The sequence below is a fragment of the Pleurodeles waltl genome, chromosome 4_2 (genome assembly GCF_031143425.1).
Source record: "Pleurodeles waltl isolate 20211129_DDA chromosome 4_2, aPleWal1.hap1.20221129, whole genome shotgun sequence".
NCBI classification, from domain to species: domain Eukaryota; kingdom Metazoa; phylum Chordata; class Amphibia; order Caudata; family Salamandridae; genus Pleurodeles; species Pleurodeles waltl.
This window is the reverse complement of record NC_090443.1, coordinates 29,823,693-29,837,155: the sequence shown is the minus strand read 5'-3', so window position 1 is coordinate 29,837,155 and position 13,463 is coordinate 29,823,693. Positions and strand designations below refer to the sequence as shown.

The 13,463-nt window shown below is 47.0% G+C and overlaps 1 protein-coding gene across 4 annotated transcripts in view; it reads right to left on the bottom strand.

Annotated features, from left to right (window-relative positions):
- The window catches only part of KMT2D (lysine methyltransferase 2D), a 1,162,185-nt gene that overhangs the window by 875,841 nt on the left and 272,881 nt on the right, over positions 1-13,463 (bottom strand). For all 4 annotated transcript variants that reach the window (XM_069230486.1, XM_069230488.1, XM_069230487.1 and 1 more), the window contains exon 11: positions 4,291-5,357. In XM_069230486.1, coding sequence (XP_069086587.1) covers positions 4,291-5,357 — 1,067 coding nt within the window. The remainder of the gene's footprint in view (positions 1-4,290; positions 5,358-13,463) is intronic.

Below are 13,463 nucleotides of genomic sequence, written 5' to 3'. Positions count from 1 at the left end.
CAATGCCACATAAATATTTCCATTAGGGCACTGCTTGTGGCGAGGGCAGAAAAAGCAGACATTAGAGTAAACACCTTTAACATCAAACAAATAAAAGGGAGCATGCGTGAAAAACTTACCTCGCTTTCCTCAGAGATATTTTTAGCCTTAAATTACAAAACTGTAGTACAGTGATTTCATAGCTGCTCTGAATTGAATGCAGCTGAAATGAAAAACGTTGTCAGCTCAAAGGGAGCGTGTTCTTATTTAGTCCTGGGTTTCTTTAGAGAGGGGCAGTCTGATTATTTTGCAAATGTGTTACCGCACACTTGGCGAAGAGAACCCACAAAGAGCAAATGTAGCAGGAAGGAGAGACACAAAAGAAAAAAAGTAGTTCGCCCACGCTGAAGTATACTGGCGATTGTGCAGTAATCCATGTAGGAGGGTCGGTCCCCAAGGCAGAAACAAAATCGCACAAAAGGCGGGACAAACAAAGCATTTACCAATGTCAAAGGATTTAAGAAAGGAAAGCCCACAAATGAGTGAAGCGATGAGCCTGGTTAAAAGCCCACATCGATAACAAGTCGGAAAAGGCCGTGCTTGCGCTCTGCTCAACCTAAAGGGTGGTTTGCTACAAGTGCACATATGCATGAGCAAATGCACCCCTACTGTGTGTCTTTGGTGATTCTTAGACATAGTAAGTGTAGAGGAAAGCCATTTCAAATACATGTGCTGGACACCAGTCACTACGAGTTCCCCAGCTACATGATCGCTTCTCCGAACTTAGGGATGTTTGTTATCACACATCTTGTATTCATAAAATCTCACTGATTAAAGTGATGGATTTATAAATAGATGCACCTACAGCACCCATAGCACATCTCAGAGGTGCCCCCTGAAAAAAACCTATCAACTGCTGGTGAGCTCACTGACCGTTTCTGGTCAGCCTGCTACCAACAGACTAGAATCTGAGCTCCAAGCGGGAGAGCCCTAGCTCGAGAGGTCAGAAACAAAAGCCTGCCCAGGCTGGGCTGTCACCCACCCTTCCCCACAGGATGACCTGCATTCCACAGCAGGAGCTTCAAAGAAGCTCACCACATTTGGTAGACCGATCTAGTCTTCCTCAAAGGAAGACGCCAACCCCCCTACCTCAAGGCCAATCTGGCACATGGACAGGCAGGAACATTAGCTATGCAGGAGGCGCGTCACAATTACCGACTGGAAATACCCCTAGAGTGGCCAGAATGAAGTGGCCAACTTAGAAAAAATGGCCATCTTGAGTGTGGTGGTATTTAGAGACTGTGGACAGGCAGTCACCATCTAGGGGGTGTAGTGACCCCCAAGGTTAAGTAGCCCTCTGGCTACTATCCTTCATTCCTATCACTCCCCTAAATGGAGAATTTAGGGGACTCCTGATACCAGATCCTCAGATCTTTGCTGGACACAAAAGAAGAAGTGGGCGAGAAGCCTGTTGAACCAGAGAACCAAGGAGCACGACTTACTTGGTGCCAACTCTGCCGGCCTGCCGCACTCAACCCTTTAGGAGAAACTGACCTGTCCTGCTGTAGCAGCCTCCAAGAAACTGGGAGAGCTGTCAGTGCTCCGCAAATCGACAAGAACAACTCCCTTAGAGTGGAGGAGCTGCTCCCCTACATCCGCAGGCACCCATGAACTGCTGAAGGGGACTCCGGACCACCAAAACAGCCGCCAGACAGCACCACTGCACCCGAGCCTCCCAGCATGTGCTGAAATGGACCAACAGTGTCAACCTGCTTCCCAGCCTTCCCAAAAGCAATGTCTATCATGGGTCTCCCACACTGCAATCTTCACACCGCCATCTGCAGTCTTTTAGTGCAGCCGCCCCTCCCCCAACCACGACCACCTCCGATGATGGTAATCCTTACAGTTCACTGCACCTCTACATTCAGACGCCCTGGACTGACAAGAGAACCACTTGAGGCTTCAGCTGACTTGTTGGTTCCCCGGACTGCCCCCCCCAGTCCACGTCTGCAGCCTGTTCTGTGGGTCCCCCCCACCACCGCCACTGATAACGGATACCCAACGCCCTACATTGAGGAGAAGAGGACCACTGGTGTGTCCCTCCGTCCCCGAGCATCGCAAGACCGGAGCCCATTCTGTGGCTCACCCAAAACACAAAGCTCATTCCTAACCCTTCTTTTCACAGGGACCGATCTCCATTGGAACGCATTGGGCACCAAACGCTGATTTGCACTCTTCACCCAGCCGACCCCCCCTTCCGCTGAGGGTGTACTGCGAGTGCTGCCTTGGACCTTGCCCTCTACTCATCTTAACCCCATGAGATTGGTCTTGTAAGCTGCTGTACTCTTACTGGATTGACAACTTTGTTTTGCTCCATAGGATTGCATTGAAGCTTCCTGAAAAATGCACTGCCTACTTTTACAAAATTTAAACATTCATAACTAGAAAAGTTCTCACCTGACTCCGGTGATCTTGGAATCAAAGTTTATATAAAATGTGTTATTTTTATAAATTGGTGTTTGATTTCTTTGAGTGTGTCATTTACTGTAAGTGTGTACCTTACATGCTTCGCACTGCCCTCTTGACATGCTTGACTGCTCGACCACACTACCCAAAAAGAGAGCATTTGGGATGTAATTTGCTCCTTTGTGGTACCTTTGGGGATTGCTTGGACTCTGCACAGTGTACCTCATTTTTGGTCCACTATAGAAAGAGCCAGTTTCCTACAGGGAGAATGGTCTATTTTGGAAAGAGTTGTAATCAAAAATAGTCATCCTTGTGTGACATGCATTTCCATCTTATGAAAGCCACCTTGCACTGAATAACTCAGTGGTGTCATCTGACAGGGAGACCTTGACAGGGATGTGGTAGAAATCTGGGCCCCTCTGAGGATCCACATAGTCATCGTCCCAAGGATCATCTGTGGTAAGCGTATAAACTGGATCAAAGTAGTCCTCCACTGGCAAGTAAGGGCTTGGGCTGCCTACATTGGAGTAAGACTCCAGTGACCCATGAGGCTAGGTCACAGAAGAAGGAGTATACAGAAGTGGTGGAGGAAAAGCTATTTTGGAGGGCAGTGGAGTAGCTGAAATGTCTGCACATGAAACGTCTTCAATGGCATGTCTGCGTTTCTTAGGCAGTCTTTTTCAAAACATATCTTGCCTGTGCTTGCATGGACGATAATACACCATTGCCTCTCATCCAGCTTCTGCTGCAGTTTTTTGAAGATAGGCCTATTCTTGGAGCTGGTTGTCAATGGCTACAGGCTTGACTGAGGAGTTGGCCTTTAAGGTTTGCAATTTCAGACCTGAGGGCTGAGGGTCGAGTTTTCTGGATGGATTTCTTCATGGCTCGGAGGCCCTCTGTTGGTGTCAAACAGAGCCTGAGAGCAGTGGCGCTCCTGAAGGTGGTGAAGTCTTAGACAAAGGGTTTGACACCCCCGCACCCCCCCAACCGAGGTGAGGTGCTCAACTCAGACCAGCAGATAGTGGGCAATTTGTACTAACATTTCAGTATCCTAATTTGTCAGAAACTCCACAAAATATTAATTCTCCAACCTTGTCTTAGCCCTCAGAGAATATCTGTTTTTGTTTTTCGATATGGTAATCACATGCACCAAATATGTATCAGGATGCAGTCTCCCAGACTCTTCTCCGGAAAACGCGAATCATTGGGACCATAACCCTTCAAACTTCAAGTACTGTTCAGTCTCACTTCGGAACTCGAGTAGAAAAGGTAATCAGAAACATTGGCCTAATACTGGGACATGGTGGGCTTTCAGATTACATTCTAGTGAGTCAAATTTACTCAATCTGTTGTGGACGCAAACAAAATTGCAAACAAAATTGCAAACAAAATTGCAAACAAAATTGCAAACAAAATTGCAAACCCAACCACACTATGGCGAAGTACACAACACAGGTTCATGCTGCAAACAAATTGTACAAAATCATTACAGTATGATTATTATTAGCAGCCTGAATTACATTTAAAGCAAAGCAAGAGGTCCTGAATGTAATGTGTAAGCTCATCATTTAAAGTTCTGGCAGAATTCTGGAATATCTTGGAAAATGCACACCATCAGTGATTTAAAGCCCAGACCCACCCAAGGCGCTAGCAGAAACAAGACATACACAGCATTTCTTCTCAGCTGAGGATATAGCTTTCTCAGCTGATTGCAGATGTCCTACATTAAAGATTCAAAGAGTTTCAAAATCCTTGTACAAAGCACAGAGTGAGTGACCCAAAAATAAGCCATTCACTTACTCTCACTTCAAATTGAGCCACAGATGTAAAGTGTGGCCACATTACCTGTTTTACCCGCGATCTCCCAGGGGAGCTTCTCCTTCGTGTCTTTTCACATTCGATCTTCATCCCAGAGGAGTCAAAGTGCTGCGAGTCATCCATATCTGGCATGGAGTCAGTGCATATTTGCAGCAAGCAGTCATCCTTCTGCAGGCTGATGTCAGTGGACACCATGCAGAGATCCATCGACAACGAGCCTCCCTCTTGATCTGGAGAACCCATTGGGTCATAGCCGTGGGAACTGCCAGAAGTTGCCCCCTGGCTCAGATTCGAAATCTCATTTCCCATCGGCTCAGAGCAGTGGTAGCTTCCAGCTGTGTCACCTTGGCTGAGGTTTGAGATCTCGTTTACAATGTCTGATTTGATGGCATGTGACTTGGTCCTTGTGTTGAGCTCTATATCAAACAAAGAACTACGTTCTGTCCGGCTTAGCTTATCTGCAGAGAAAACCTCCATAGGGGTCGGATGGGAGCACTCTTCCGTTTCCAGAAGCATTTCTGAGTCAGAATTTTTATGACCATGTGCAAACATGACAGAAGTATTGCACCCTTCCCCACTGGGACTGTGGGGAAGGAAAGACGTTGCTTCTGTGCTGTCCGTATTGGGAGCTGAGCTCTGTGGATCATCCCCCTTGACAGTATCTCCATTCTCTGATCGACACAAAGCAGATGGCGATGTAGGTGACGAGTGCAGCACAGTACAGCACAAAGCTTCCGATGGGGAAGTAAAAAAACTACCTCTAGACTCAGAGTTACTCAAAGTCAGCAGACCAGCCGGGAGGTCCTGCTCCCGAAAACCCACTTCACATGGATTACCCACTTCCTTATCCTTCCTAGACAAAATGGTAACAAAACATTCTTCTCTCTGAGGACAGAGCCGTGTGTCTAGTGTCTCCTTGTGAACTGGTGATCTTGGATCCACAGAATCCTCACTGTGCTCCTTTGCCATAGGAGGGCTACAGAACACATCCTCCATAGGGGAAGAGAGCTTTTCCACTCCCATCTGCAATTTGGCACCCATAAATGCAGGTTCTGGAGCAGCATGTGGCAAACCAGGGTCTTCTGCACCAGAAACTGAAACACAAAAAAAACGGTAGTAGTGAACATGGGTGGGACAATAAAAAAGCAAAATTATTACACTCCACAGTACGAAACAATGCTTTTCTCCTAAAACATAGATGAACACTTAAGTACCTAAACCATGCCAAGTCTGTCCAGGAGTTCGTGCATACAGCCCTCAAAGTAATGCCCAAGAGCAAGAACTGAAAGAAAGGAAACAAAATCATAACAGGTGGGTTGCACCTACAACCTCGACCCTCCAAATCAAAGAGGCTACAGGATAAAGTCCACTGAGTGGCCACACAGCACTACCAGAGAACCCAGGAAATGATTAGCAAAGTATGTAGCTAGTTCGCTGGAAGATGCTTATGAAGGCCTTACCCAAGAGATGGCCCAGGAACTGGGTGCTGGGTGGTATTAGCAGAATGGGATATCCAGGGAAATCAGGTCATGTGTGGACAGTTCAGCATGGAAGCAGTGAAATGCAATTCAGAATGTACAGCCCTTGGGCAAGCCATGGTGCAGGAGAAGACTTCAGCTCTGATCACACAGCATAAACACATGGAGTGGTATTTACAGTGTGCACTCCAGGACAGGCAGAAAGCTTTACAATAGCAATATATGAATCTATATTGGATCTACAGTGCGGCCAAACGGCTTATCCCAGCACAAATGCCAACATTTTCACCATAAGAGCTAAAAAACAAACAAAAAATAACGTTGAGCTAAACCTCACTGTGTGTGTGTTTTTTTTTTTTTTTTTTTTTTTAAATGAAAGGCACCATGTGGATGGCTTCACCATGGTCCCTCTGTGTTTTGCGTCCAAACACTGCAGGGCTGTCAATCTTACACAGCACTCAAATGCTCTACATATGATGGCCCTGCTGAGACCATCATTCTGTGATTTTACCTCCACTCAATGACCGACCACTCACTGGTCACGTCATGCGGCACAGTGAGCTGTGTCTGCACCCAATCAGCTCTGCATTAAACCATGCAGCCTTTTTTTTTTTTTCAGGCTCACTTGGTCTTTGTCCTGGCATTTGTAATGGATTATGTGCCGCCTCACCCGATACTGCCCGCCCACAAAGCTATGCATAACAAAGGACTGCTGGTTGATCATCTGTCTAAAGGTGCCCGTCCATTATCCCAGCATAGGAGGACTAGAAACATAGAAAGTAGCAGACAGGTAATATCACCACTGTATCCAGGTGGGCTCCTGCAGCCTCTATCTCTGCAGTCAATCTTCATTCTTGCCTGCCTGACAGTCCCTCAGGAGGAAATGCTAGGCTACACACTGGCTGGCTGTGGTCTAGAGGGGCCTTTCAAAATCTGGCAACAAAGTACATGCAAGTTCATCATTGGGAATAAGTGGATTCAGATCTAGTTTGTGGTCACAGGGAACAGACAGTAGACCCCTTATGGAATAAATCAAAAAGTTAGAAGAAATGCAGACCAGTTCTTGCAAAACCCAAAGGGTTAATCCAGCCCATACTTGTAACTAACAGGCTTGCTGAAAGCCTATCATCCACTGGTTTACCCAATGGTGTCATTGGTTCACTCCCTACTTTCTGCTGAGGATCTACCTCAGTTATCAGGTTTTCTACATTTGAAGGAAGTAAACACAATTACAGTGTTGAAAAGAAACAAAGCGTTTGTAAGGTACATCTCAACTGTTCTTCGTGTTATTATGGTATGTGATGTGGATGCAAATGTTATCAATTTACTCATCAGTAACAATAGTTAAGAAGCTTTGCATCAGTTAAAGATTACCATACTGTGCTAAACCCTGCCATCTAGTTGGTTGTACTGAAACCTAATTTTTCTAAATAGTGGAAATTGTATATGCTGAGCACTCTTTCAATGAGTTATGTATAGGACATGTTGTAGGACAATGTACCCAGATTGTTACTATTTGTCAAGTTTTTCATTTGTGTGTTTTGCATCAACCCCGTGAGACCCCTCTAGGAGAATTGGTGTGTCGCATATTAACGAAGAATATAAATTGAGAAGCAAATCCTATTTTTGCTGGGAAATGTTATTTACTTCTGCAGAGCTCTTTCACCTTTACCTCTGAACCTGAGAATACTACTTAGGCACCAGACTGGATCCGGAAGCTTTAACAATGCTCCAGCAAGGCACCACACAGGCTTATTTCTGCCCAGGTCACTGGCACAAAAGAAACATTGGTACCAGTGTGCAGGTTTCCAACTTGAGTCCTTTTTTAGATACTAAAATACACCCCTCTGCAGAACAGGGGAGGTGGGAGAGCAGTGTAGACTCTGTGGTTAGACAAAATCTACTTGAGTGTTACCAAAGTTTAAAAAACTTACTTCTGATGGACACTAACTGCAGTTTCCTTACCCTTCCAACAGATCAGGTGGAATGAGCTCTCAAACTTTCTAGAGACTTCTTTTTGCCAATGTAGTGCACATCTTAATGCAGAGGACTGTCCACCTCAACAGACTCTTGCTGCACAGCCTTTTTTTTTTGGGCCCAGAGAACCACACAAAAAGATGATTGTCCACTTGGTGACCCTTGTTACTATCGATTTAGAAGCTTAAAGCTCTCCTGGTGTCCAATTGACCTCTTTCGAGGAGTGATGCGGGGCAAAGAAAGCTGGGAGAGTAATCAATTGCTGAATGCTGAAAGAAGTCATGACATTCAGAAAAAGGGTGATGTAGAGTGGTTGGACCAATAGAGCTTGGAGTTCATTCATGCAACAAGCTGAAGTGCTTAGAAAGAGGTCTTTAAGGTCAAAAGATGCAATATGCAATAAGCAGCAGCACATCAGCTCAAAGTGAGTACACATGAGAAACGTTGAGACCAAGTTAAGGTCCCATTGTGGCACAACAAACGTTCTGGGAGGGAATATTTACATTAAACCTTCAGTAAAACACATCAAAAGGTGATTTAAACAAGGACGGAAAGTCCATCAAACATAAGCAGGCCAAACGAGCCAATAAATCTTAATACTGCCCACTGCAAGGTCTTGCTGCTTCAAAGACAAAAAATAAAACATATGACAGTTTGGCTTGTAAAGGGGCTGTGTCTTGCAGACTCCACAGCAGGCCATAAATTTGTCCCAGCATTCGGTGTGAATGGACTTTGTAGACGGACACCTGGCAGCAAGGATGACAAAAACTTCTGGAGTAAGACTGAATGCATTAAACTGCTGCCATTCAATCTGCAGGCTTGGGTAAAGAACCTTGTCCTGCTGCGGCAACAGAAGATCTCCTCTGGGGTGGAAACCTGATTGGGGGACAAATGCTAATGCTCAGAGGTTCAGGTACCACGCGCTTCTGACCCAACACAAAGGCACTGGGATGACTTAGGCCCAGTCACTCCTGATCTTCTTTAAAACTCAGGGAAAGAGAAGCAGAAAGTGTCAGAGGAGTCACACGATCCACTCCAAAATGCACCTGGGAGTGAGTTTTTGCAGGAACTCCAGCACACACAAGTTCTAGTTCACGTCCGTTGTGAAGAGATCTAGCCAGGGTTCTCCCCATTGTAGGAAGATGCTGTGCACCACCTTCGGGTGTAGCTGCCATTCATGATCCACTAGATGGTGGCAGCTGAGTTTGTCCACGCTAGCGCTTAAAGATCCTGACAGGTGGCTCACATGAGGGTAAAGCCCTGCTAACTCATTAGGTTCAGGAGACGACGGGCCTCCTGACACAGGGCCCAAGCCCCCAATCCACTCTATTTGACACATTGCCACGCAGAAGTGTTATCTGAAACACCCCCCTTTTTATAGATGGTATGGTAATGCCTTCAACACCAAATAAATGGCCCGCAACCCCAAATGACAGATGTGCAGGCAGGTCTCGATCTCTGGATCGCCATCTCCTCAAGTGACCTCAACAACACAAAAGCAACAGGTCTATCACTAGGTGGGGTAGGGACAAGAGTCTGCCAGCAGTTCAACTGTGGTCAGGCAGAACCACCACTGCAGGTCTTTTGCAGTCTCATCTGAAACCTGGATGAAATCGGACAGGTTCCCTTGGTACAGAGTCTTCGGATCCCACTGTAGAACTTGCATGTGCCATCTAGTGTAGCAGTCAAGCCGGATGCAGGAGGCTAAGAGGTCAAGATGCCTCTGAGCCACTTTCAGTGGCATCTAGAACCGAGGATGAAAAATCAGGATCATAGCCAAAGAACGAGTTACTTACCTTCGGTAACGACTTTTCTGGTGGATACATTCGCTACCTGTGGATTCCTCACCTAATGAATACTCCCATGGCGCCAGCATTCGACGGAAATCTTCTTCCTAGTCTCTGCACGTCGACGAGGACGTCACTCTAGCCCACGCGACGCCATCTGACGTCATACAGGCAATAAGAGGTCCTCGACGACGTGCCGACGTCAGTACCAACATTTTTTACGTGCATGAGAACAACCACCCAATGCAATGAAAGAGCAAGGCAACATCCCATAACCTTGTAAAATACACAATATTGCAATGAATAGCTGTAAATTTAATATAACGAACAAATATATGCAAATCATGTATGTACACAAAGATATATATATATATATATATATATATATATATATATATATAAATATATATATATAAAGATATATAGATATATATATATATAAACAGATAATATACACACGTATCCATATATACAACGTCTATTGCAACCTTGAAGACCAAGAGGAGCGCACTCAAGGATTACTTGGTAAGACCAGAAAGGCAACGGGGAGGCGGGTGGGACCGTGAGGAATCCACAGGTAGCTAATGTATCCACCAGAAAAGTCGTTACCGAAGGTAAGTAACTCGTTCTTCTGATGGATACAACTACCTGTGGATTCCTCACCTAATGAATAGAGTCCCAAAGCAGTACCACGCCCGGTGGCGGGTGCCTAAATGGTCAAACCAAGAAATCCTGCAGCACTGACCGTGCAAAATGGCCATCCCTTCTGACCTCAGAGTCCAAACAGTAATGTTTCGCAAAAGTGTGAAGGGACGACCAAGTTGCGGCCTTGCAGATGTCAACCACAGGAACACCCCTGGCCAAGGCCGAAGTGGCCGACTTAGCTCTGGTGGAATGAGCTCTAATGCCCTCAGGAGGGTCCTTCTTTGCCAAAGAGTAACAGATTTTAATGCAAAGAACCACCCACCTGGAGAGTGTTCTGCCTTTCCTCTCCTCTTGCCCACGTACCCAATGAACAGCTGATCCTCCAGCCTGAAATCCTTTGTTCTATCAATAAAGAAGCTCAACGCCCTCTTTGGGTCCAGACGGTGCAGTCTTTCTTCCTCTTTAGAAGGATGAGGCGGAGGATAGAACGTGGACAAAGTAATTGTCTGAGCCAAATGGAAGGGTGAAACAACCTTCGGGAGGAAAGCAGCCTTGGTCCTCAACACCACCTTATCCCCATAAAAAGTTGTATAAGGGGGCTTTACCGATAAGGCCTGCAACTCACTCACTCTCCTTGCAGATGTTATCGCTACCAGGAAAACTGTTTTTATAACCAAATACCTTAAGGGGCAAGAATGCATAGGCTCAAAAGGGGACCCCATAAGGAAAGTCAGGACCAAGGACAAATCCCATTGCGGCATAACAAATGGTTTTGGAGGATATTTATTTAGAAGACCTTTCAAGAATCTGATAACAATAGGGGATTTAAATAACGATGGTTGGTCTGGAAGACAAATGAAGGCTGACAAGGCCGACAAATAACCCTTAATGGTAGCCACTGCACAACCTTTCTGCGCTAGAGAGAGAGCAAAAGACAAAACGTCCGATAGATGAGCATGTAAGGGATCAATCTGCCTCTCTCCACACCACGCAACAAATTTAGACCACCTATTAGCGTAGATAGATTTAGTGGAGTGTCGCCTGGCCGCTAATATAACATCCACTACATCAGGCGGGAGAGAGAAGGAACTCAGGTTGCCCCGTTCAATCTCCAGGCATGTAGGTGTAGACTCTGGAGGTTGGGGTGTAAAACCTGCCCCTGCGACTGCGAGAGGAGGTCTGCCCTGAAAGGGAGACGAAGCGGAGGGCACATTGAGAGTTGGAGAAGGTCGGAGTACCACACCCTCCTTGGCCAATCCGGAGCTATTAAGATGACTAGCGCCTGGTCTTGGCGAATCTTCCTCAATACTCGAGGAATCAAGGGTATGGGAGGAAACGCGTAAAGCAACTGGCCGCACCAGGTTATTTGAAACGCGTCCCCTAACGCTCCCTGCATCGGATACTGGAGGCTGCAGAATAACGGACAATGCGCGTTCTCCCGAGTGGCAAACAGATCTATCCGAGGAAACCCCCACATCTGGAAGATTAAACGGACTTGATCTGGATGGAGACGCCACTCGTGGTCGGCCGAGAATTGGCGACTGAGACTGTCCGCACGTACATTCAAGACCCCGGCCAGATGATTTGCTACCAAGCAAATCTGATGGTCCTTTGCCCAAGACCATAGTCGAAGAGCTTCTCAGAGAAGGTACGACCCTACTCCTCCCTGTTTGTTTATGTACCACATCGTGGTAGTATTGTCCATCAGGACCTGTACCGACTGACCACGAAGGGAAGGGAGGAAGGCCTTGAGAGCCAGACGTACAGCCCGTAACTCTAACAGATTGATATGAAACATCTGCTCCTCTGGAGGTCAAAGGCCTTTGATCTCCAGATCCCCCAGATGAGCTCCCCACCCTAGAGTGGAAGCATCCGTTATGACCGTGGCCACTGGTGGCGACTGCGCGAACGGCTTTCCTTGTGAAAGATTGTTGCTCGCAATCCACCACTTCAAGTCCACAGCAGCATCTCTGGAGATCTTGACAGCACCTTCTAGATCTCCTTTGTGTTGAGACCACTGCCTTCGGAGGCACCACTGAAGAGCCCTCATGTGCCAGCGAGCATGCGTGACCAACAGAATGCAGGAGGCAAACAGACCGAGCAGACGAAGGACCTTGAGGACTGGAACTACCGCTCCATTTCGAAACATTGGAACCAATTCCTGAATATCTTGAATCCGCTGAGGCGGAGGAAAGGCTTGACTCAATGTTGTATCCAGTACTGCCCCTATGAACAGGAGGCGCTGAGAGGGCTCCAGGTGAGATTTGGGCTCGTTCACCGAAAAACCCAGGTCGAACAACAACTGAGTCGTTGACTGCAGATGATGCGACACAAGCTCCGGCGACTTGGCTTTGATCAACCAGTCGTCCAAGTAAGGGAATACTGCTATCCCCTTCCTTCTGAGCTCTGCCGCAACCACCGACATCACCTTCGTGAAGACTCGAGGTGCTGAAGTAAGACCAAACGGAAGGAACGCAAACGGATAGTGCTGCGATCCCACCATAAACCGGAGATACTTCCTGTGTGACTTGAGTATCGGGATATGAAAGTAAGCATCCTGCAAGTCGACAGACACCATCCAATCTTCCTTGTTCAACGCCCAAAGCACCTGAGCTAGGGTCAGCATCTTGAACTTTTCCTGTTTGAGGAACCAATTCAAGATCCTCAGGTCCAGGATTGGTCTCAACCGACCATCCTTCTTGGGAATCAGGAAATACCTTGAGTAACAACCTCAACCCCTTTCCTGCTCTGGGACCAACTCTACCGCGCCCTTTGAAAGGAGGACTTGTACCTCCTGTTCTAGCAACAGGAGGTGTTCTTCTGAACAATAAGATGGGCGGGGCGGGATGAGGGGCGGGAACTCCCGAAAGGGAAGGGTGTAGCCTTTTCCCACAATACTGAGAACCCAAGTGTCCATTGTAATAGTCTTCCACTTGCGGAGAAAATGCTGTAATCTTCCCCCTACAGGAGAGGAGTGAGTGGGAAATGGTGGAAGCCTAAGGCTGCTTTCCCTGCTGCACCCCTCCAGAGGACGAGGAAGAGGCAGAGTGCTGCTGAGAGGCTCCTCTGGTGCGGGCCCTCCCTCTCCCTCTAAAAGATCTATAGGGATGGGAAGAGGCAGGTTGCTGGAATCTCCCCCGAAAGGAAGAGGAGGAAGAGCCACGCCCAAATCCCCGAAACCTCCTGAAAATCCTGGAAGAGGCAGAGGAAGAAGGAGCTTGGAGTCCTAGCGATTTGGCTGTGGCCCTGCTCTCCTTAAAACGTTCCAAGGCCGAATCTGCCTTGGCGCCAAACAGCTTGTCCCCATCAAAAG